This window comes from Panthera uncia (genome assembly GCF_023721935.1).
Source record: "Panthera uncia isolate 11264 chromosome D3 unlocalized genomic scaffold, Puncia_PCG_1.0 HiC_scaffold_8, whole genome shotgun sequence".
Lineage (NCBI taxonomy): Eukaryota > Metazoa > Chordata > Mammalia > Carnivora > Felidae > Panthera > Panthera uncia.
This window is the reverse complement of record NW_026057586.1, coordinates 68746196-68770385: the sequence shown is the minus strand read 5'-3', so window position 1 is coordinate 68770385 and position 24190 is coordinate 68746196. Positions and strand designations below refer to the sequence as shown.

At 51.3% G+C, this 24190-nt stretch overlaps 2 protein-coding genes across 5 annotated transcripts in view; one reads left to right on the top strand and one right to left on the bottom strand.

The window, feature by feature from the left end:
• Positions 1–79: 79 nt before the first annotated feature.
• Positions 80–5561, top strand: RHBDD3 (rhomboid domain containing 3). 2 transcript variants are annotated; one of them, XM_049618975.1, is made up of 7 exons: positions 80–168; positions 712–856; positions 2498–2686; positions 3320–3703; positions 4600–4762; positions 4851–5138; positions 5225–5561. In XM_049618975.1, exons 3-7 carry the CDS (start codon positions 2539–2541, stop codon positions 5400–5402), a joined length of 1161 nt encoding a protein of 386 aa, XP_049474932.1. In that variant the 5' UTR covers positions 80–168; positions 712–856; positions 2498–2538; the 3' UTR covers positions 5403–5561. The 2 variants fall into 2 exon arrangements, with proteins under 2 accessions (XP_049474932.1, XP_049474931.1); XM_049618974.1 differs by lacking the exon at positions 80–168 and adding an exon at positions 422–531.
• A 1672-nt stretch (positions 5562–7233) lies between these two features.
• EMID1 (EMI domain containing 1) overlaps positions 7234–24190 on the bottom strand; it is a 48106-nt gene continuing 31149 nt past the window's right edge. For 2 of the 3 annotated variants that reach the window (XM_049618969.1, XM_049618970.1), the window contains 3 exons: positions 16818–16862; positions 11742–11826; positions 7234–7447 (listed from right to left, as the gene is read on the bottom strand). In XM_049618969.1, the coding sequence (XP_049474926.1) occupies positions 7323–7447; positions 11742–11826; positions 16818–16862 (255 nt within the window). In that variant the 3' untranslated portion in view covers positions 7234–7322. Of the gene's footprint in view, positions 7448–10668; positions 10760–11741; positions 11827–16817; positions 16863–24190 lie in introns of all 3 variants that reach the window. The other variant, XR_007455160.1, reaches the window with a different exon arrangement.

The window sequence follows — 24190 nt, the reverse complement described above, 5'->3', positions numbered from 1 at the left end:
CCCGCAACCTCGGGCGCTACCATCGGGCCAGGCCGCAGGGGTGAGGGAAGGAGGGATGAACCACAGCCTTCTCGTCCTTCTCGCCTGCAGCTCTTGTCCTAATGTTCTCTCAAAGGCGCTGGGCGTGACATGCGGGCCAAACTAGCGCCGAAGGGTCCGAAGCGGAGGGTGAGCGGGTCTTGGTATCAACCCGGAGTGATTCTCCGTGCAAAGCTAAGCTGTTCGGAATGGTTACGTCCGCTGGCTCTAGGGACCGTCTCTGAAGAGTCTGCCTTGGAGGGACACGGAGGCCGGCGGGAGGGCTGGGGGAAGGGACCCGGGCCTAGAACAACTGCTGACTAATCGGCGGACGGCGGGGGACGGGAGGGCGGGGGAAGAGGTGGCGAGCCAGCCCGGCCGGGGTCACGCGCCCGAGCGCAAGCAGAATGGGCTCGGGGCTCTTAGACCTCTCCGGGAAGCTAGAGTCCCGACTCCCAGCCGGGGCCCCACCTGGCATTCCGGGGGCGGGGGAGGGGGGGAACGCGCTCTGCAGTGAGTACCCCGGACACGTGGCCTGGGCCGGAGGGGGGAGGGGGCCGAGGCGGGTGGGCTAGATGGGACGCCCCCCGAACGTAGCGCGCCAGATCCTAAGAGCCCCCCCCCCCCCAGTAACGGTCAACGTTGAGAGTGCCCTTTTAGTACCCCCCCCATCCAATACCCTTGTTTTTACAGAAGGGGAAACTGAGGCCCAAGGAATTTGTGTGCTTTTCCTAAGTCACAAAGCTGAGTCCGACCCACGCTCTGGGACTCCCACTTTATCGCTCGGAAGAATCTTCCCGGTTGTCTTCTCATTGTGTCCTCCAGTCTTCCTAGTAAGGTAGGCAGGGTCTGATGGTGCACAGCCCCATTTTATCGATGAAGAGACTGAGGCCCAGAGGGTTCCAGTCCCAGTTCTGTTTGTCCGTGTGCAAGTCTTTCACCCTTGTAAGGTGCCCATGGGTACAATGGTTGTGAAGGTGCAGAAGGAGGGAGGCTTGCAGTGGTTGTCTTGGCTCTGGGCAAGGCTGGCACCTGTCTGCCTTTCTGGACTCAGTCTAGTCTCCTCAAAAGTGCTCAGGCCCAAGGAAGCGCAGGGCTCACCCAAATCTTTCAGCCGGACCTGGAACCAAGCCAGTGTCTCTCTTTCAGTGAACACATATGGGAAACTTGGGGATGAGTAAGAGGAGGGCACTCCCACCTGCTCCCTGTCCAGACCATCTGCTCAGGAAAAAAGACAGGCCAAGCTGTACTCACTAGATAGGATAAGATCTATGACCCATGACATGGCGGGCCAAGGCAAGAGACAGGGACATTTGAACTGGGCTTCAAGGGGTGTATAGGAGTTTGCCTATTGGAGAGCTGAAGGGAGGGACATTGCAGGCAGAGGAACTTTCTACATTCTTCCTGCAGGAAACTGGCAGGTGGGTTTTGATGCTGAGGTTGCCCTTGGGAAAGGAGCAGATGAAGCAGTCTTGTCTCTGGGCTTTTGCTTTCTGCCTCATGAGATCAGCTCACTGGGAGTCTTGACACAGGCCTGGCTGGGGGTGAGAAGGTTTCAGCAAGGCCTGTGCCTTGTGGGCTGGGAGTTGGCTTTTTTGAGGGCCAGACTGAACCAGCCAGGCTGGAGCAGCTGCTTCCATGTTGAGGAGCCACCCCCCTCCCTCCTGCCCCCCACCTCACTGGTGGCTAGTTATCTCTGCCTCCTCCCACTATTAGCTGGGATGGCTACAGTTTATTGAGCAGGAGCTGTGGGCTGGGCCCTGCCTTAGTCCATTTCTTTTTCTTACTGTATGAGGAAAGGATTTTTCTTAATCCCCATTTTACAGATGAGGAAGGAGAGGCTCAGAGGATGGAAAACTTGTCCAGGGATGCACAGCAGGAAGGAGTGGAGGGGACACTGGAACCTTCCTGCAGGAAGGGGGGCTAGGGCCAGAAGGGCTGTACTCATAGCTGAAGAAAGGGAATGTCTCTGTCTCTCTGCACTTAGGGTGTGGGACTCTTGCCCCTCCTCCAGCCCTTCTGCCTTAGCCCCTTCCGAATCTGCCTGCCGATTGGTTGGCCTCACCCCGTGTCAAGGGCAGCTGTGCCCCTCTATAGCTCTAAGGTTGGGCACAGTGGAGGGGAGAAGGGAGAAAGGTGGCTGGTCTGCAACCCGAGGGAAGAGGGAGGCAGAGGAAAGCTGGAGATGACCCTTAGTTTGTCCTGGGGTGCTGCACCCCTTTTTTTGGGAGTCCAGAGCCCCAGATCAACTCACAGCCCTTTTGGTCTGGCTCCTCACCATCCTCACACAGGCAGAGGGGATGGCAGGATGGCTAAGCACATGGTTAGGGTCTGAGCTCCTCTATGGTTGAGTTGCTGGACCTGCCTCTCCAGCTTCAGTTTCTACTTCTGTAAAATGGAGCCATTGGGAGGGTAGTTGAAAGGAAGTTGGGTAAAAATTGCAGTAATAACTATTGTTATTGTTTTCCTTTACTCCTAGCACACAGCCCCAAGACCACTCTTGACGCCTTCAGCCGTGCTATGCATGCCAGAGGTCCCCCTGGCCCACTGTCCCCGGCGCTGCCTCTTGCCTCCTCTGTCCTGATGCTGCTGCTGAGCTGCCTGTGGCTGGTGGGGGCTGGCCCCAGCCTTGCCCTGGCCCCAGAGCTGCTGCTGGACCCTTGGCAGGGTGAGAGCCAGCCCCATGGACCTTGGAAGAGGCAGGAGACTTAGGTAGGGCCTAAGACCAGTTCATAGGAGCGGCATGCATCATACACTGGTCAAGCAGAGAGAGGACCCAGTGCCCAGGGGGAGGTTGGCCTTGGACAGGAGCATGCCCAGCTCATCCACAGCCAAGAAGGGAGGGCGGAGCACCTAGGCAGAGGGGCCAGCAGAGCTGTGGTAGCCTGTGAGTAGGTATTCTTTTCAGATGGCTTCCTTTTTTGGTGGTTTTCTCTTAAAATAAGAACTAAGGCTTTCAGCTTAGTACAGGAATGTTCAGGAGGTCCTGGGAGTTTGAGGAGTGACCCCAGCTGAGTGTTTCCCAGCAGACGTTAAGTGACTCATCCATAGTTGGGTTGCTCTTGAGAAGACTGAGTGGTGTCTCCAGCATGTTCGGTTAACACAGTAGGGGAGCAGCCGCAGCATTTAGAAGCCCTTGGTCCCTTTCATGAGTAATTACAGTGCTGGCAGTGGGCAGACTTTGGCTCCTGGGGAGAGGAGGCTGGCTTAGTGGGTATTCTGTAGAGGGTAACTACCACCCTGGGACAGCCTTGGGGGTTAGGGCCACTAACCTGGCACATAAGATCCTTTTCTCTCCCAGCACACCGTCTGCTGACCCACGTCCTGGGCCACACGGCCCTACCTGGCCTCCTCCTGAGCCTGCTGCTCCTGCCCACACTGGGCTGGTGGCAGGAGTGCCACCTGGGCACGCTGCGGTTCCTGCATGCCTCTGCCCTGCTCGCCCTGGCTGCTGGGCTAATGGGTGTGCTGCTGGCAGGCCTCGGGGTGCCCAGCGCAGCTGGTGGCTGTGGCTACATGCCTGTCCACCTGGCCATGCTGGCGGGGCAGGGTTACCACCCTAGACAGCCCCAGGGGGTACTGCCACCGTGGCTGCTGCCGTGGCTGCTGCTTGCTGTGACACCAGTGCTCAGCTCTGAGCCACCCTTCCTGCAGCTATTGTGCGGCCTCCTTGCTGGCCTCGCCTGTATCCTTTGCCTGGGTCCAGGGCCCACGTGGACATGTGGGTTCTGTGGCTGGGCCCCCAGAGGGGGAGGGAAGCGGCACAAGGAGGTCAGGTCCTTGCAGGTCAGCTGTGCAAACACATTCTGGGAGCATCTGTGAGTCTTCCTCTGGCCAGACTGGGCGGGGGTGGGGCTGAGGGCTAATGGCCAGGTAGAGGCACCAACTATAATATAAAGGGGAGCCCTCCCCTACGGAGGTGGCATCTGAGCTGAGATGTGCAGGATGAAGGGTTCAGGACAAGTGAAAAAGAGCAGGCCAGGCAGAGGGTGCAGGAAGTGCAAGGCCAGGGTGAGAGTGAGCCCCGGGGCTCAGCGCTGAAAGGTGGAACACGTGTGGCTGGCAGTGCAGGTGCATTGAACACAGGCTTTTGCTCCAAAGATGCTCCGTGCCTATTGGGGAAGCCGTGCCTTTGGAGAGAACAGTGGGCACAGGCTTACCCGCTGTGGCTTTTTAGGACTGGGGACACCAGTTGCCCAGGCCTGGCTGTATCCTGCAGTGGGGAGTACGTTGCCCTGGCTGAGGGCAATGAGGGGGGTGTCACTGGGCACAAGGGTGGGCCTTGAGTCAGACCGGAGAGCTCTGGGAACAGAGCAGGCAGGGGATGCCGGAGACGAGGGGATAGAGCTTTTGTGGGGAGATACACCTGCCTCCCCCTCTTACTGGCTGAGTAGCTTTGGGCAGGTTCCTTTTCCTAGAGCTGCTGACTAGGATGACAACACACCCCTTGCTGGGCCATAGTGAGGAGATGGATGTGAGGGAATGCCTGTTACCACTTGGCCCAGGGCCTGGCATGCAGTGTGGGCTCACCCCTGCTGGTTTTGGTTTTCCTTGACCGGCCGCCCTGCCCTGGGCAGACAGATGCAGCCGGGGCCTTCCGGTGGCTGGAGCTCTCTGAGCGGCGGCTGCAAGCACTGCAGGAGGGCATCTTGTGCAGGGCCCTGGCAGAGTGCTGGCCGGTCAGACTCCTTCCTACCCCAGGCAGCCTGGCCGAGCTGCCGGTCACCCATCCTGCCGGAGTCAGGTGAGAGTGATGCCAAAGACGGCGGCCCCGCCGGTGTAATCCGCGGCAGTGCTGGCAGTCAGGCCCTCTTCTGCTTCTGCTTCTCCAGGCCTCCCGCCCCCGGACCTCTTTACACAGCCTCCCCTAGCCTCTGGTCCCGCAGCGAAGGCTCAGCCCACCTCCCGCCAGGCCTAGGGCCTGTGCAGCTGACCTGGGAGGGCTCCTCTGAGGTGAGCCTGGCCTGGACCGGGCCCGTCTTCCCCCCAGGGACCCCGCTGTGGGCAGCCCTGGATGAGCAGATGCTGCAGGAGGGGATCCAGGCCTCACTCCTTGAGGGGCCAGCCCAGTGTCCTGAGAGCCCACTACGGCTGCCTAAGTCCTCTGTCTCCTCTCTGCGGTAAGGCGGTTGGGTGGGGGTGGGGTCCCCTGGTGCAGGGGCTGGAGGTGGCCCTGACATTCCCTCCCTGTCCCCCCATCCCACAGGTTGCAGCAGCTGGAGCGCATGGGCTTCCCCACAGAGCAGGCAATGGTGGCACTGGCAGCCACGGGCCGAGTGGAGGGTGCCGTGTCCCTGCTGGTTGAGGGGGAGGTGGGCACTGAGGCCTTAGTGACTCAGGGGAGGGGCAGACCCGCCCACCCTGAGGGTCCTGGTCCCCCCTAGCACATGCAGGCCCTTGGGTGACGAGGGGCTTGGCCTGTGGTTGGGGAGTCGGAGCCCCAGCCCCGTCTGCTGAGAGTCACAGTGTGGTGCAGGAGAGGCACCTCTGGCACCCCACCCTGGCACCGTTCAGAATAAAAACAGTGCACTTTTTAACCTAGACCTCCTCGGGGGCAGCAGTTGTGTCTGACTCTTCTGTGTTGGCAGCAAGGGGGATGAATGAATGAATGAGCGGGGAGGGACTGACCGATTTCAGGCGAACAGCTCCTTGATGTGCAGAGACCAAGGCTGAACTTCAGCCTCTTTCCTGGGGAAGCTACACCCTCCACCTCGGGGCATAGAAGACCCTCTGCTGAGGAGCCATCTTGTTTCCCAGCTGATTTCTACCCAGCCTTGGGTCTCAGCCTACACGGAGACCTTCCTTCAGGAAACCTCCCCCGATTCCCCAGGAATATCATCCCTTCGCTGCCTGCACCCTGACAGTGTCCCTGCTGGACAGGGGCCAGTTCAGTCAGTCTCCTGAGGCTCTGGAGCTGGTGGCTGTGCCCTGCTGGGCTCCCTGCACAGGAAGCAATGTGGGGGTGCCATGAGGGAGAAGCTTCCTCAGCTTGGAAGAGGCAGCTCCTCCCTTTTGGCCCTCCTCAGTCCTTGACCCCTTCCCAGGAAGGGGAGGGGCAGACTGAGCCAGAGGGTGGAGGGTGGGGCCTGGGTGTGAGGCTGATGGGCTATGGGGAGAGGTAAGGCCAGGGGCGCCTGGGAAGCTGGACTTTGAGGGGTGGTGCAGGGAACTGTGTGTCCTGGAGCAGCCTACAGACTAGTCGCCTGAGGGGGCTGTACCCCACGCTGGGGCCAGAGTAAAGGGGCTGTAGAGACCGGCCCTGCCGTTGGCCACAGGCAAGGGGCCAGAAACAGACTGGACAGCCTGAAGGTCATGCCGTCCTTTTATGGGTGAGGAAACAGTCTTTGGGGGGGATGCTGCGGGTCACCCAATCTGGAAGCTGCCCCAAGGTCTGGCAGTTTCTTGCTCCTTGGGCTTCTCAGAAGCTGCAGCCATTGCCGAACACCTGGCCAGGGGATGGGGATGGTGTGAGCCTCTGCTCTGCTCACCTACCCCTGTGTGCCCCCCTGCCCAGCAGCACCTTGACGGCCCTCACAGTCCTGCTTTGCATGTGGGCAGGGAAGGCCACCAAGAAGAGAGAAGAGGCTCCTGGCCCTGCCCAGCTGCACCCCATCTAAGCACACACTGAGACCAGGCCAGTGGGACATCAGGTTGGGTGCCTTTATTGGCTGGAGACCTCTTCCTCCAGGGTGCCCCTCCCTCTCCATGCCTCCGCCCCCACTGGGACATGGGAGGGGCTGGGGGCTCAGGAGGCAGGACCTATGCAATGTCCTGCCTGTTGAGCTCAGGGTGGGGACCGAGCACCAGAAATCAAGGAGCGGAGGGCTGCGGTGGGCTCCCCGAGGTTTGGCTGGGGAGGAGGAAGAGGCAAGCCTGCCTTTCCCCACCAGCCCGTGTGTGCTAAGGGCCCAGAAGAACCCTAGCTCCAGCCACCCATCAGTGCCCACAGGCCTGGATGCCCGGGCAGCCCGTGAGAAAACCGAACGCTTGAACCTGCCACCCCTTCCCTGCAGGGTTGCACCATCCTATTTCACAGAGGGAAATGGAAGCCGAAGGCCCTGAGCAAGGTCTCACCTCTTGCCTGGGCTGCCCCTCCCTCTCAGGCCACAGTCCCTTCTCAGCTTCATAGTAGGCAGACTTGCACGGGGTGTCAGGACCAAGACTTGCCTATCCCAAAGGCCTAGGTGGCAGAAGGGACCCTGAGGACATTAATAAATATGCATGGGCGGTCCCTGGAGGCAGTTGGCCAAGTCCAGGCTAGGAAGGGAAGCCAGGCCAGGTCTGCCCCTAGGGCCGCCCTGCTCTCAGCCTCTCTCGTTGCGGCTCCTGGGGGCCACGATCCGGTAGTTGGCCGTGTGTCCTCCCCTCTTGCCCCGCAGGAGGCTGGGGGTGCCTGTGCCGGCAGGGCCTGCCCCCGACCCCTCTGGTTCTGCCGGAGGGAAGGAGAGAGTCAGGGTTAGTGAGGTCTGTATGAGGTGCCCATCTCCCTTCGGCCCTCTGGGGGCTGGGGTGCTGGGCACTCTGCCCTGGCATCTGGGAGGCAGAGCTGTGAGAAAGGGTAGTTTGCAAGCTGATTAGTGTCTCCCCTTACCCCCTGGAGTTAGTAGCTCCCAGCCCAATGAGAGCACTCAAGGGTCTCTGATTTTCTCTGTCAAGGGGGGATAAATGAACCTGCCATGTTTCTGAAACGTTTAGCACATAGTGAATGAATGATCCATACACGTATAGTTCTTTTCCACACTTTGGAATATAGGTGAATCATCCTCATTTTGTAGTTGGGTAAACTAAGGTCAGGGAACAGACTCAGGCCACCTGTGATGGGGAAGAGTTTAGGAAGGCCAGGCTCTGCCACTGACCTACTGTGCAGCTTTGGGCAAGTCTAACCTCTGTCAGAGGCTCAGTTGTCTCATCTCTAAAACCCGGGGGGATAGTTCCAGATACACTGAGGTCCTGACCAGCTTCAATAATATTGAAATCAGTTCTAATTTGACTATGGTGAAATATGCCCCAACTGGAAATAAGGTATCCCCCAAGAGTGAAACAATAATTGGCATTTTTGCCACCTGGAAAACTCATCCTTCAAAACCCAGAGGAAGGCCTATCTTCTCCAGGAAGCCTTCTGCCACTAACTTTAGTCCCTCTCTAAGTTAAACAAACAGGTCAGGTAGGTCAGGTTGGGCTATTTTCCCAGGGGAAGAGGAACATCCAAGGAGCAGAGCCCTAGGCTGGGGGACTTGGCTGAGCCTCCAAAGTCCTGGTCAAAGGGATGGACACTTGGACTCTGGTGAGCACCAGCGTCCCATTGGGCCACTGCCAGGGGAATGGGCTATACTTTCATAATAATAACTGTCTAGCACCCTGACTCTGTGTGCCCCAGCCTCCCATGCACCTCTGGGCCGAAATTTGGGGCCTCTGGGACAGACTGATTTGTGTGTGCTCACAGTCAAGGGAGATTTGATGCCCTAAATCAGGGAGCATAGGAGGAGAGTAGCACAGAGCCCAGCCTCTAATATCAGCTAGGGCCAAGTCCTAAACCAAGTATAGAACCTCTGAGCCTCATCTGGAACATGGGGATAATACTGTGTCCCACCCTTGTGGTAAGTGTTTAAGGTACCCAGGAGTGGTTTTCATAATAAATGTTGGATTATTATGGTCACTAAATGTGTTTTTGACCCAGGTCTCCTGCAGGCCTGGTTACTGTTTGAGTTGCTCATGAGATGCTATTTTGACACAATCAAGTTCAGGGTCCTTGGTTTCCCCTGGCCCCACTCAGTGCCTGGCAGAACAGAGGTGTCAGTGAACTTTTGTTGATGGAGCAAAAAGAGCCAGAGCTTTAAAGGACAGACCTACGGTGGACCCCTGGCCTTACCACTACTATCGCTATGACCCTGCGGAAATCATGTGAGCTCTCTGAACCTCTGTTTCTTCATCTGTGAAATGGGCGTGGCATTGCCCACTTGGCAAGCTTGTATTAGGGACTGGATATAAATCCCCCAGCCTGGGGGGCTGGATGTGTGACAGCTGTTACTATCTCATTATTATTGATTATAGCCTAAACATGAGTCCTATCTGGGTCTTTAGTTAGCACCTGCTGTGTACGATGGATGAGGGGAAAGTTCCTTCTTCAATGCTCCCTTCCTCCCTCACCCCCTCTTCAGGCCCATCACCCAAGCTTGCTTATGGGGTCACTCCCCCAGGCTTGTGGCCACAGAGAGTGGGCGTGGGCTTTCTAAGGTGACCAGAACTCCCTCCCTGGGCTGCTGGATACAGTGGACTAAAGTGCAGGTATGGCTCCAAGACTAGTATGTCCCTTCTGGTTTCTGTCCCTATCCTCCTGAGAGAGGAGGTGCAGAGACACCTGAAAAAGGTGCTGAGAGCCTGGGATTTGGTCCTTGGTCCCAAATCTGTGAGAGGGGAGGAGGTCTGGGAGATGGTCACTGATGTTTCTAAAAGAGAAGCCATGTGGCAACGTGAGAGGAGCTTGGGAAGCAGACCACACGCCCCTTGCAGCCTCCAGGTCTTTGTCCATGCAGGACTCTGTCAAGGCTGCCCTTTCTACCTTCTCGTAGGGATTTTCCATTACTCAGTGCAAGTGTCCCCATTCCAGGAAGGCTTCTCCAACCCATAGCCAGAAGTGACTGCCACTCACTCACATCCTTTGGTGCCCCTGTACCCCTTGGCCCTCATCTCTGTAGACACTGAGAATCCCCCATCACTTGATGGGCGCAGAGCGTCCGCCCAGACCTGGCACTCAGTAGATGTGCCCTACAGTTTTGCTGAATGAGGGAGGCTTGACTGTATCCTTAGCCCTCCTTCCTGCTTGGAGCCTCTGTTTCCTCATCTATAAAACAGATGCGAACTTGGACATGATGTCTGAGGCCCATGTGCACTGATGTACTAGGACCAGGCTGTGATATGGGGTGGCTGGAGGTGGGAGAAGGATGGCTTATGGGGGCCTCTTAGTGGTTAGGTGAAGACCAGAGCTCAGCCCCGAGGGTGGCCAATCCCTGCCTCTCTTGAGGGCCACCCACAAGCTCCGTTTCACGGGGAGGGCCCTCCTTAGCCCCACCATGACAAGCCAGGCGCAGGGAGGGGTGCTGCCCACTTGGTGTCTAACCTCCTTCCTTGCCTTCTACCTCCCTTCAAGAGCCTTCTCAAACTGGGCCCTGCCAGATTCTCTAGCTTCACCTATTGCTCTTTAGCAACCTCACAGAACCGGCCTCTTGGCTTTTGCTCATGCTGTTCCTGTGCCCATTTACTTGCCCCAATCCTTGCCCTTCAGGTCCCCACTTAGATGACACTTCCTCCAGGAAGCCCTCCCTGAGATGCCCTTCCCCACTCCCCAGCCTGGGTCAGGGGCACTTCTGTGCTGTCACAGTACTCACTCCACCGTGGTATTCCTTGCCCTGGGTCTAGCAGCCCGTACCAGGGCAACCCCCGTGTCCTTGCACCCTGTACTCCATGAGAGCAGGACTATGTCTGTCTTATCTGGGAGCCTGTGCCAGCAGGGTGTCGGGCACCATCTGCTGGCTCGCTGGAAGGACTAAAGGAGGAGTGTCTGCTGGCCTGGATCCAGCAGTGGGAGGTAACTTCTATGTCCCTAGGCCCTTCCTGGAAGGGACTGCCCCTACCTGCCCGCCCTGCCGTTACCTGGCCAGATGATGGCTTCCAGCAGGGTGACTCGTCTGGCCAGGAGCTCCAGCTGAGCCTGCTGCTGCAGGAAGCTCTGTAAGCTAGGAGCCTGATGGGAGATCAAGAAAAGCAGACGGTGCAAGTCGGGCCTCCAAGGGCTGGGCCGGGGAGCTGAGGGTGGGGTGTAGGGGCCAGGCCCCTGCCAGCTTCGAAGCAGGAGCCTGGGTGTGAGTCTCTATCGAGACCTCGGTCTCCCCTTCTAACTGGGTACGGGGCTTGCCTGGCTCCTCAAGTGACCAGATGGGTGGAGAAATTGGTGGGTGAGAGCCTGGGGTGACGATCTGGCTCCCTCCAGCCCCCAAAGGGACCTGCAGGACACGTTAGGAGGACCAGAGGAGGAACTGTAAGGGAGATACTTGGGGCCAGGAGGCCTGCCCTATGAGAGCCTCTGGGGGCTCCTGGGGGAGGGGAGATCAGAACTGGTGGGTGGTATATTACCTGGAGTACCCCGGGGACTGAGCCTGGCTTCGTCACCCGCAGTCCCCTGCACTTCTGGAGTCTAGTTCCATGACCTATTGTCCTGTGGGCTTGGGGACTGGCTCTCTTACCCATGACTTCTCTAGAGCTGAATGAAGCCTGGTTGGAGTCTGGATTTCTTACCCATAACCCTCCTGTGGGCCTGGGCTCTGACTTTATTACCCATGATCCCCTGCTCTTCTGCCATCTGGCTCTGTTACCCACAATCCCTTTCTGGTCTGGAGTTTGGCTCCACTGCCCCTAATTTCTTTGAAACTCAAAATCTGTCATCTCTGCTTCCCCTGCAGGCCTGGAAACCGCATTACTCACAATGCCCGGAGGCCCAGTCTGACCACAGAGGTGGGGGCCCAGGTTTCTAGGGCTCCCTTTCACCTGTGTAGGAGGAACCAGCCATTGAGGGATGGGTGGCCTTATTCTCTCACGTCCTCACCTGCCTGGGGCAGGCACCTTCTCCAGCCTCATGACTGGGTCCAGGCAGCTCCACCCCTGGAGGGCCTGGGGAAGGCTGGTGGGTGGGGGCTGGGCTGTCTGTCCGTCTGTCTGTCTCTACTCACCATAGAGCCCAATCATTGTTTCCAAGATTAAAACCCTCTCAGCTAAAATCTTCAAAGCCTCGCGTAGTTGGTGCAACCCCTCCCCCTGCGGAGGAAAGAGACAGATGCAGCCGTGAAGGGGGCAAGGGAGGAGGTCCTGCAAAGCTCGTTGGTGGCCCATGCCCCACCCTGGACATGCACCTGTGGCCCCGCACCACCTGCCACAACCCAGGGTCCGCAGACAGCCAGGATAAGGCCGGGAGAGGATGGGGCAGGGAGGGGCAAGACAGGTGGAAGCGGCCCCCTCAGTAAGTCCTGATGGGTCCCAGCTGGCTGCTCTCTGCCCACACCCCTGCACATCTGCTGCACTGGGGGCAGGGCAGTGCCAGGCCACAGGGGCCTCACTGCTGTCCCAGAACCTGCCTCAGGGCCTGCCCTGGAGGTTGTCATGGGGCACCCCCAAATCTCTGTTGCCTGACACCTGCATGATTCCTGCCACATCCCTGGGCCACCTGCACTCTTGTTTACTTAATATTCTTTAAACTGACTCACTTTTTGCCTACATTAACATACTACATTAACCTCACTCTAATGAATTCCATCAATTCCACTCAGGCTCCCACTGATCTTCTTTCCATTAACATCAAAATGAATATAGGCAAGTAAAATTAGAAAATGTTTGAGTGGCATCACTTTTGGGAACTTGTGCTTAACGTGTTGGAGAAGCTAAGGCTCAGGCCCAGGTGTCCACTCCTCAGCCCTTCTCACTTTGGGCTCAATCCCTCCCCAGGCTCTGACTGTTCTAAGTCCGCATTCTGCATGTCCTGGAATCAGGCCCCCAGCCCCACCCTCCCTTCGAAGTAGCATCCCTAGGTCTGTAGCCCCCAGGCCCAGGGATGTGGCAGCGGGCCCCCAAAGCCCCTGCCCCAGGGCTCCCTACCCCAAGATATTGTCGGCTGCTAGGGCAGGCTCAAGCCAGCCCTCACGTTCACTTCCAGTTTGTCTGTCTGTCCTTTCCTTCCCCAGCATGAGGTCCACGATCTGGCTGAAACTCCACACTCCCTCACTCCTTCCTCTTTCCTAATCCAGACTAAAGCTATTTCCGGAACGTCGATATCTTAATTCCAAAGGAGCACCCCAGGACAGCAAATAGAACTATTCCAGCCCTCACATATCTGGGAGTCTCTCTCAGTGTCCTTTACTTGGTTCAGATTAAGTGAAGGGATGGGGTAGTATATGCATATTGCCACGTTTGAAATCCAACATCTAACAACCGAGAGACCTCCCAATGTGTCTGTGAGCCTGCTGTGGCCTTGCTGGGGCTGTCTGTTATAACCCAGCTGTCCTGTCCACATCACAAGGATTTGGAAACTCTCAGGCCACTGACTGGACATTGCAGCCTAACGGTCAGAGTCACTGTGGGCCGCACACCAAAGTAATCCCTTTCAAGTATTACAAGAGCAGGATCTAAAAATGGATGACCTTCAAAAATTATGTTAAGCCACTCCCAGCATGGACAGTGGGACAAGCTGACCTCATGAACCTCCTGATAAGATGTAATAAAGGGTACTGCAGCCCCCACCAATGCTCCTGCCAAGAGCATTTAACTGCATCTCATCGCAAGGAAACAATCAGGCAAATCTAGATAGATGGTGGGACACTCACAAAAAGACAAAGTCAAGAGAAAGAAGAAAAGGACAGGGACTGTTCTAGATGAAAAGACACTAGAGTTGTAACAACCAAATGCAATGCATGAATCTTGATGAGCTTAGATCAAAAAAAAAAAGCAAAAAAAAAAAAGGCATTTTGGGGACAACTGGTAAAATTTGTATGTAGGTTAAATGATACATCACTTTAGAGCATCATTCCACTGAATCAATTTCAGCTTTCTTAGGTGTGATGGTGGTATTGGAGCTTTTTGGGAGAATGTCCACACTCTTTTGAGATACACACTGATGTGTTAGGGAAAATACAGATGAGGTTTGCAATTTACTTTCAAATAGATTTTTTAAAGTCTGTAAATATAAGTAAAGAGAGAAAGAGCAAACGTGGCAAAATACTAATAGTTGGTCTGGCTAGTGGAAGGCAGGAGGATATTCATTCTGGATTTTCCTGAACATTTGAAAATCTTCTAAATGAAAATTGGAGGAAAACACTAAAGCAACATTCCTGCTATTTGGATCCCTTCCAAGATGAGAGGCCTGTTGTTTGTACTGATAACACCCCAGTCGCCTCCAAACCCAGACTGAGCGTCCAGGGTCTGCCGGACACCCCGTACTCAGCTTTACGACAGATACCTCCCATTTGGCATGGGCAGAACCCCGGGCGGGGGGCTTCTTCTTCTTGTTCTTTTCTGTGAAAGCTGCCTTAACTTTTTGCTCCCCTTCACAGCCAAACCAGCACCAAGTCTCTGTTAGTCCATTGATATCCATCCATCCATCCTCACTGTCCTCCTTCCAGTTCCAGCTCCCAGGGTCTCTTGCCAGGATGGCCACAACAGACTCCTGCCTGCCGTCTCTCTTTCTGCTTCTCCCATCCATTCTCCGCAGGGCAGTCAGAGGAACGGTTTGCAAACAGAAATCTGACTGTGTCTCTTTCCTGCTGTTCAATACTTCAGTGACTCCCCACTGTCCACAGAACGAAGTTCAAATTCCTCAACATGGCCTAAGTCCTGCAAGGCTATTTGACCTCCGTCTCACCCCTTGACTGTCACACTGTACCATGCAAAGTATTTGCAGCTCCTTGGCTACCCCAGGCTCACTCCAGCCCCAAGGCCTTAGGTCATGATGTTCCCACTCCTCTACCTGAATACCCTTTGCTTGATTAATGCACCTTTCGGGCCTCAGCTCCCATCTCCTCCTTCAGGAGGCTAAATCCTCCCCCATCACAGTTGAGCTCCCTCTATCCTGTTGCTGCTGGTTACTGGTCTGTATCCCCCTCCCCCCCCTTCCCAAATCACATCTATGTCCACAGAACCCAGCCTGGGGCCTGGCACCCACCAAGGAAGGGCTGGTTTCCAGGTCCTGGAAGATGAAAATCCTGGGTTTCATTTCCAGCTCTGCCAACAATTTGCTCTGTGGAGTTAGGCCTCAGTTTTTCTTGTCTGAATAAGGGGTATGAGCTTTGGCTAGATGGGATGGCTCAGCCTACTCTGGGGCAGTGCCTGCACTTTATGCTCATGACCACTGGGTGTCACTGCCGAGCTGCAATCGGACTGTTGGCTCAGGTCTACCTGGGGGTGGTAGGTGGAGAGTGGCCCCTCAGGGCCCTTCCCCACACTGGGCCTCATCCCCACCTACCCCCCACAGAGCTGGTCCCCAAGTCCCCAAAGCCTCATGCTGACCCCAGCCCAGCAGGTCCCCCTCAGGCAGGCAGCAAGCAGGGGCAGAAGTACAGGTGGGAGTCAGGGAGGAAGGAGGATGGGCAGGGGCCCTGCTACCTTTTGGGCAGCCCCTCCTACAGGTGGTCCTGAGTTCAAGGCCTGGTTTGGGATAGTTCAGGCATCCATTCTCCTCCCAGAATCTCCATGTATGGATAAAGCTGCATAACCTAATTCAGCTTCACTTCACCTCTCCTACCTCTCCTGGGCTGAGTAGAAAACATGTTCCTAGAGTGGAGGTGGCCAGTGACGGGCCCAGGGGAGGCAGAGGGCTGGGCTTATATGGGTCTACCTGACCCCCGGCCTGGCTCATGCACCTATTGGTAGTATGCTTAAGAGACTCTAGAGCCACTGGGGGATGAAGGGGGGTATGGGGAGTGGAGTGACAAGCAAGGGGCTGGGGGAGGTTTGCCGGAGAGGTAGCAGGGCCCCAGAAGTCATGGGAAGACATGGGGAAGGGCTCGTGCGGGGTGAGGGGCTCCCACGGCTGTATCCATCACTGACCCCACAATCAGGAGCAGAGAGGGCAAGGCAGGCGCTGGGTGCATCCCATGTCTTCGTTAACTAGTGCCTGCTGGAAAGTAGGGCACCCCAGCCAGACTGCATCCAGACGGGGTTGGGGGAAAGGGAGGCACGATACCAGTCTCCTAAAGAGCTTCCCAGTTTTCTCTCCTGTAGGGGTGTCTGCCTCCACCCTGTCCATTTTCCAAATGTCTATGTCACAATGGTTTCCAGGTTCTTGCATTGTGGGCTTTTGGTCCTCTCCCCATGTATCTTGTGTGGGTCAATTTCTAGGCCTGGGAATTCATTCACTGCAACCATCACCAATGATTGTAAAGGTCTCTAGGACCCCACCTGTGGTTTCCAAGTCTCCTTTCTCATACATGCTATGTCTCCTGTGTATGTGACAGTTTCTAGGCCTTCCTTCTCAATCTTCCTGGGCTTCCTTTGTGCAGAGTGATTTTTAGATCACCCCATCTCATTTTCCATGTTTCTCCCATGCATGATAGTCCTGTCATTGCACTCCCCCGTCCTTGCACTCCCCCTGAGTCTCCTATGTATGTGATGGTGTCTAGGACCTCGTGTTAATTACAGGTCTTTTGAGAATAGTGAAGTCTAGGTCCCCTGACCTCATTTACCATGTACCATGTATACATAATGGCTTCTAGGCCTCCCTTCCTGTGCTCCATGGATTTCCTATGTATACGGTGGTATCTAGGTCCCCTGTCCCTTTTACCATAGGGCCTTCACCATTCCTATGCCTCCCTTCCTATGCTTCACAGATTTCTCAAGGCCCCCATCCCATTCTTTTGTGTGGATATTGTCTTCACACCTCCCTTTTTTCTGCAGACAAAGGAGCAGAAGCCAAAGCCCTTGCTGGGAAGGGACTATGAGGCAGAGGATGCAGTCTGGACTGGGTCAGCCCAAACCACCCAGGCGGAACAGGCAGGGTCACCCTGGCTTAGAAAGGCCACAGAGGGAAGGCGGAGACAGGGACAAAGACAGAGACAGAGAGCATGGGGTCTGCTGATAAGGCTGGCCCTGTCCGGTTGGGAAGGACAGGATTGGGAGGGGGCTAGAGCTGAGATCTGTCAAGCCTCCTTCCTAGGAGACCAGGTTACAGTGGGGATTTGGATGAGGTGTCCCCACTGCTAATGATCTCCTGAGAGCCCAGGGCAGGAAGGGCAGTGGGAGGTCAGTGCTCGGCTGGAGCTTACCCAGTGGCTCTTCTCACCAGGGTCTCCTTTGGGGCCAGGTTCTCCCTGCAAGGAGAGATAGAGGTAGAAGCAATGAGAGAGGGAAGGAGGGAGGGAGAGTGGGAAAAGGAAGGAGGGGAGGAGAGGGGGAAAGAGGGAAGGAGAGACTGGAAGAAGCTAGAAGGCTGAGAGAGACAGAGAGTGGCTTGTATGGGACTAACACTAGATTAAATGCAAAAAAAAAACAAAACCCAAAAAACAATGACTTGAAGACAATGGAACGTGGTAAAGAGCAGCCAGAAACTGGAGGCTATTTGACTTTTGAAAGAAGGGAACTACGCTGGGTAAAAAATAAATACTTATGGCGTTTCCTCTGAGGGTACACTGCAGCCCCCTCAGCCTGGCAAATAGCTCAAGCAGAAAGCTTTATCATCTTACTGGGCTGAAGAATCACAGGCTGGAGTTGAGATGGCCACAGGAGAGGGAAATTGAAAGGAAATACTGGAAAGCAGGGAGCTACAGTAGGGGAGTGAAATCTACATAAATACCCCCCTCTAATGCTCAGATGGTCCATGAACTACCCATCCTAAAGTCACAAGCTGAGTCCAACCCACACGCTGGACCAAATATCAACACTCTTCAGAGGAAGATAATAGATCCCAGATTCTCTTTACTCTGTTATCTATATTGTCCAGTATGCAATAATAATTACTAGATATGTGAAGAAACAGGAAAATGTGACCCAATATCAAGAGAAAAATAAGTCAGTAGAAACAGATCCATAGCCAACCCAGATTTTGGGTTTAGTAGACACAAAGTTTCAAATATCTGTGATATTGGGGCACCTGGGTGGCTCAGTCGGTTAAGCAACCAACTTCAGCTCAGGTCATGATCTCGTGGTTCACGAGTTTGAGCCCCGTGTCGGGCTCTGTGCTGACAGCTCAGAGCCCGGAGCCTGCTTCAGATTCTGTGTCTGCCTCTTTCTCTGCTCCTCCCCTGCTTGTGCTCAGTCTCTCTCTCTCTCTCAAAAATAAATAAAAGCATTAAAAATTTTTTAAATATCTGTGATATTTGTCATCAGGGAAATCCAGGGACACCTGGGTGGCTCAGTCGGGTAAGCATCTGACTCTTGATCTTGGCTCAGGTCATGATCTCATGGTTCATGGGATGGAGCCCCACATCAGGCTCTGTGCTGACAAGCATGAAACTTGCTTGGGATTTTCTCTTTCTCTCTCTCTCCCTCTCTCTCTCTCTTTCTCTCTCTCCTCTCTCTCTGCCCCTCCCACCACTTGCACTCTCTCTCTCAAAATAAATAAATGAACATTAAAAAAATTTTAAAAATGGGGGCACCTGGGTGGCTTAGTTGGTTGAGCATCTGACTTCAGCTCTGGTCATAATCTTGTGGTTTGTGGGTTTGAGCCCCCCTGTTAGGCTCTGTGCTGACAGTTCAGAGCCTGAAGCCTGTGTCACATTCTGGGTCTCTCTTCCTGACCCACCCCTGCTTGTGCTCTTTCTCTCTCAAAAATAAATAAACATTAAAAAAAAAAAACAGGCATCTTCTCAAAAAAATAAATAAAAAATAAAATATCTCTGATATTTATCATCAGGGAAATCCAAATAAAAACTACAATGATATCCACCTCATGCCTATCAGAATGGCTAAAATCAGCAACACAAGAAACAACAGGTGTTGGTGAGGATGCAGAGAAAGGGGAACCTCCTCACACTATTGGTGGGAATGCAAACTGGGGCAGCCACTGTGGAAAACAGTATGGAGCTTCCTCAGAAACTTAAAAATAGAACTACCCTATGATCCAGCAATTGCACTACTGAGTATTTACCCAAAGAATACAAAAATGCTAATTCAAAGGGATATATATATACTCTGATATTTACAGCAGCATTATCTACAATAGCCAAATTATGGAAATAGCCCGAGTGTCCACTGATTGATGAGTGGATAAAGAAGGTGTGGTATATGCATACAATGGAATATTATTCAGCCATAAAAAGAATGAAATCTTGCCATTTGCAATGACATGAATGGAGCTAGAGACTATAATGCTAAGTCAGAGAAAGACAAATGTCTTATGATTTCACTCATATGTAGAATTTAGGAAACAAAACAAATGAGCAAAAGGGAAAAAAAAAAGAGAGCGAAAGAGAGGCGGAGGGGGCAAAGTAAGAAACAGACTCAATTATAGGGAACAGACTGATGGTTGCCAGAGGGGAGTGGAGGGATGGGTGAAATAGGTGATGGGGATTAAGGAGGGCACTTGTCTGGATGAGCACCAGGTGTTGTTTTTTAAGTGTTGAATCACACCTGAAACTAATACTACACTGGATGCCAATTAACTGGAATTTAAATACAAACAAAGTATCTGCGATAAACATGTTAAAGAATGTAGTGGAATTGATATAATGGTGGTGAGACAGGGAATTTCAGGAGATCTGTGAATACTGTGAAAAAGCATCAGATGGAAATCCTGGAGATGAAAAGGACAATACCTGAAAGAAAAAATTCAGTAGCTGAGATTAACGGAAGATTGGCCATAACAGAAGAAAGAATTAGTTAACCTGAAGACAGGTCAAGACAATAACTCAAACTGAAGCACAAAGAGAAAAAAGATTTTTAGAAAAGTTAACAGAGACTCAATGACTCATGAGAGAGTATTAAGTATAATTAGGATCACAAAAGGAGAGAAGAGAGTACAGAACAGAAAAAATGTGGAGAAATATTAACCAATTTTTCCCTAAATTTGACTTAAAAAAAAACAATGAAACAAAACAGATTTTTTGTGTCTGGTATGGCACATGAGGAATTCAGAAGTCACCATTTTTTCCTAATAACAAATAAAACACTGAACAAAATAAAAAATCAACAACTCTTCTTAGAACCATCAAAGATGTGAGGTCACAGGACAAAGCACTGCCCCCCAAATTGTGGAGAGAGAGAGAGAGAGAGAGAGAGAGAGAGAGAGAGAGAGAGAAAGGGAGGTGGATTATAATTTACTGAACATAAGCCTCCTTGGGAACCAGCGCCAGGGTAGGAAAACCCAAATGTATTGACAAATTGCCAAAGGCTCAGTGTGGACAACTCTGAGAGTTAACCATTCCAGGGGGGACCCAGATTTTGGAGAATATTCACATCTTTGCTAGTTTTACTCAAGAGCTCTGTCAGGTCCTTATAGTGAATGCTGTAGAAAAATCTCCTCTTGTTTTCAGCAGCAGGAAGGGGGAAAGGTACCATCTTGAAACACACCAGAGCATTCTGCTCTCAGCAAGGCCTGCCCTCAGGAGAAACTATTTTATCAGAGTTTAACCTGCTGGGGTCTTATCAGAGCCTACCTGATCTGGAGGGGGAGGGAAATACCCAACTATAGCTAGCTTTAGCCTTCCACATGGGGGAAGAGAAATATCCCACCTCTAGCCACCTTGTCCCACCTGAGGGGAAACAAAACAAACAAAACAAAATTAAGAGGCACTGGTGAAGTTAACAATGTAGGGAGATAGGCTTACCCAAAGACTGAGACCTAACCATGAGACTACAGAATGCTTCCTCACACTGCACACCTTACCACTACATTACTCTTTACTGGAGTAAAGAGGCCTTTCACCCACTACCTCATGTTTACCTTCTAACCAAAAATTACAAGGCATACTAAAAGGCAAAAAACACAGTTTTAAAAGAGTGAGTAAATATTAGAACTAGAGTCAGATATAGCATGGATGTTGGAATTATCAGACCAGGAATTAGCAAATAAAACACTATGATTAATATTCTAAATTAAATTTCCATTAATTTTAATGTAGAAAATTGACAACACGGATAATGTGAGCAGAGAGATGAAAATTCTAAAAATCAAAAAGAAATGCTAGATTTCAGTCGAAGGTCCTCTTCATAAAGTCTGTTAGCTAAGGGTAATCACATTTTTCCCAGGCCTCTTAAGAAATACTTAAATCCACAGGGCACCTATGTGGCTCAGTCATTTGAGTGTTTGACTCTTGATTTCGGCTCAGGTCATGATCCCAGAGTTGTGGGATCAAGCCCTGTGTCAGGCTCGGCACTGAATTTGGAAACTGCTTAAGATCCTCTCTCTCTCTCTCTCTCTCTCTCTCTCTCTCTCTTTCTCTTTCCCTTTGCCCCTCCCTGGCTTGCACACACACACACATGCACATGCTTTGTCTCTCTCCAAGATAAAAAAAAAGATTGTCTTCCTCTCTTCTTCTGCCCCTCTTCCCTGCTCATGCACACTCTCTCTCTAAAAGAAAAAGAAAAAAAAAAAAAAAGAAAAGAAAAAAAGAAATACTTCAGGCCTAACAAAGGTCTTTCTTTCTAGTATCAGGAGCCATGCTCCAGAAATACAAATTCAACAGAATTTCATCCCAGACTGTCCCCTCCCTAAAGTTCTACCTACAGCAAGAAAAATAACAAAACACTACCTGTAGTCATAAGTCCTTCAGTTTCCTGGCCAAGATTTCACATTTCCTTTATTTATTTATTTTTTAAGTTTATTTATTTATTTTGAGAGAGGGAGAGAGAGCACGTGGGAGGGGAGGGGAGAGACAGACAGAGAGAGAGAGAGAGAGAGAGAAAGAGAGAGAGAGAATCCCAAGCAGGTTCTGCACTGTCAACACGGAGCCTGATACAGGGCTCAAACTCATGAACTGTGAGATCATGATTTGAACTGAAACCAAGACTTGGATGCTTAACTGACTGAGCCACCCAGGCGCCCTTCACATTCCCTTTAAAGATACCTTTCCTGGGTGCCTGGGGCGCTCAGTCGGTTGAGCATCTGACTTTGGCTCAGGTCATGATCTCGTGGTTCATGGGTTTCCCTGTGTTGGGCTCTGTGCTGACAGCTCAGATCCTGGAGTCTGCTTTGAATTATGTGCCTCCCTCTCTCTCTCTGCCCTTCCTTTGCTCATGTTCTGTGTCTCTCTCTCTCTCAAAAATAAATGTCAAAAATTTTTTAAAAGTTTTTAAATAATAATTAAAAATATAAAAACAAAGATACCTTTCAAGGAGAAAGACTCAAAAGGGGCACACGGGGGGCTTCAAAGGTACTGATAAGGTTCTATTTCTTTTTTTTTTTTTTAATTTTTTTAACGTTTATTTATTTTTGAGACAGAGAGAGACAGAGCATGAACGGGGGAGGGGCAGAGAGAGAGGGAGACACAGAATCTGAAACAGGCCCCAGGCTCTGAGCTGTCAGCACAGAGCCCGACGTGGGGCTCGAACTCACAGACTGTGAGATCATGACCCGAGCTGAAGCTGGACGCTCAACTGACTGAGCCACCCAGGCGCCCCAATAAGGTTCTATTTCTTGAGCTTGGTGTTGGGCACATGAATATATGACTTAATATAAATATTTAGATTTTTCAGGTTAAAAACGTGCATATATGTTTAAGAAAATACTAGAGATTGGAAACTTGTAACAGAAATGAAGAATGCCTTTGATGGGTTCAGTAGTGGACTGGACATGGTGGAGGAAAGAATCTCTAAACTTGAAATTATGACAATTAGAAACTTCCCAAACTGAAAAGCAGTAAGAAAAGAGACTGAAAAAAAGAATAGAATATCCAAGAATGATAGGATGATCACAAAAAAAGTATAACATACACGTAATGAGAAGATGGGAAGGGAAAGAAAAAGAAAGGAACAGAAGCAGTATTTAAAGCAATAATGATTGAGAATTTTCTCAAAGGCACAGATCAGGAAATTCAGAGAACATGAAGCAGGATAAATGTCCGCCCCCCCCACCCCAAAATACTACACCCTGGGCATATCATCTTTAAACTTCAGAAAATCAAAGATAAAAAAGTATCTTGAAAGGGGCACTTTGGTTGTCTCAGTCGGTACAGCATGCGACTCTTGATCTTGGGGGTTGTGAGTTTGAACACCACACTGATTGTAGAGATTCTTTTTTTAAAAAGTTTAAGAAAGTGTATTTTTATACCTAATAAATGTTTATTTATTTATTTTGAGAGAGATAGAGAGTAAGAGCAGGGGAGGAGCAGAGAGAGCAAGGGAAAGATAGGGAATCCCAGGCAGATCCCATGCTCAGTGCAGAGCCTGATGTGGGGTGCGATCTCACAACCATGAGATCATGACCTAAGCTGATTATCAAGAGTCACATGTTTAACTGACTAAGCCACCCAGGTGCCCCCCACCTCCTGCCAAAAAAAGTATTTTGAAAGAAGCCAGAGGAAAAATGTCACCTTATCTAGAGGAGCAAAGATAAGAATTCCATCCAACTTCTCAGAAACCATTCAAGCAAGAAGAGAGCATAGTGAAATATTTTAAGTGTTAAAAGAATAAAACCACTAACCTAGAATTCTGTACCCTGTGAAATTATCCTTCAAAAGTGAAGGAGAAAGACTTTCTCAGAAAAACAAAAACTGAGGGAATTTGTTGCCAGTAGATCTGCCTTGTAAGAAATGTTAAAAGAGATTCTTCAAAGAGAAAGAAGTGACAAGTCAGAAACTCAGGATCTATATAAGGAAAGGAAGGGCATCAGAGAAGGAATAAATGAAGGTAAAAACCCAATGAAACTTTTATCTCTCTTATTCTTAACTGACCTAACAGAAAACACTTTGTTCAACATAATAATACCAACAATATATTTGATCATATATGCTTATGCATGTGAGTCTATGTATATCTGTATGTATGTATAGATAGATAGATTTACATATGATTATATATGAGTGAAATGAATGACAGCAATGATACAAGGAACAGGAGGGAAGAATTGGAATATTTTATTATAAGGTATTTGCACTAACCATGAAGCAGTAATGTGTTATTTGCAAGTAGAGTTGGATTAGTTGTAAATGTATATTACAGACTCTGGGGAAACCACTACAAGAAGTAAAAAAAAAAAAAAAAAAAAAGGGAAGTGCAATCAATGTACTAAGAAAGGAGAGAAAATGGAATCATGTGAAATGATGACTTAAAACCATAAAATGCAGAAAAACTGTAGAAGACAAAAATAGGAACAAAGAATAAGGGCAACAAATAGAAGACAGTAAAAAATACGGTGAAAATTAACCTAAAAACCACTTTAAATGCCAATGGTTTAAATATCCCAGTTAAAAGACAGGATTGTCAGAGTGGATAAAAAAAACAAGACCCAACTGTAAGTTGTCCAGAAGAAGCCCACTTTAAATATAAAGACACACAAAAAGCCAAGGGATAGAAAAAGATAGACCATTCTAGCACTAACCAAATGAAAATGAGAGTTAACTATATTAATTTGAGACAGAACAGACTTCAGAGCAAGGAAAACTTTCATGGATAAAGAGGGGCAATACATAATGATGATAAAGTGATCAATGAAGGCACAACAATCCTTAACGTGTAGGTGCCTAACAACAGAGCATCAAAATAT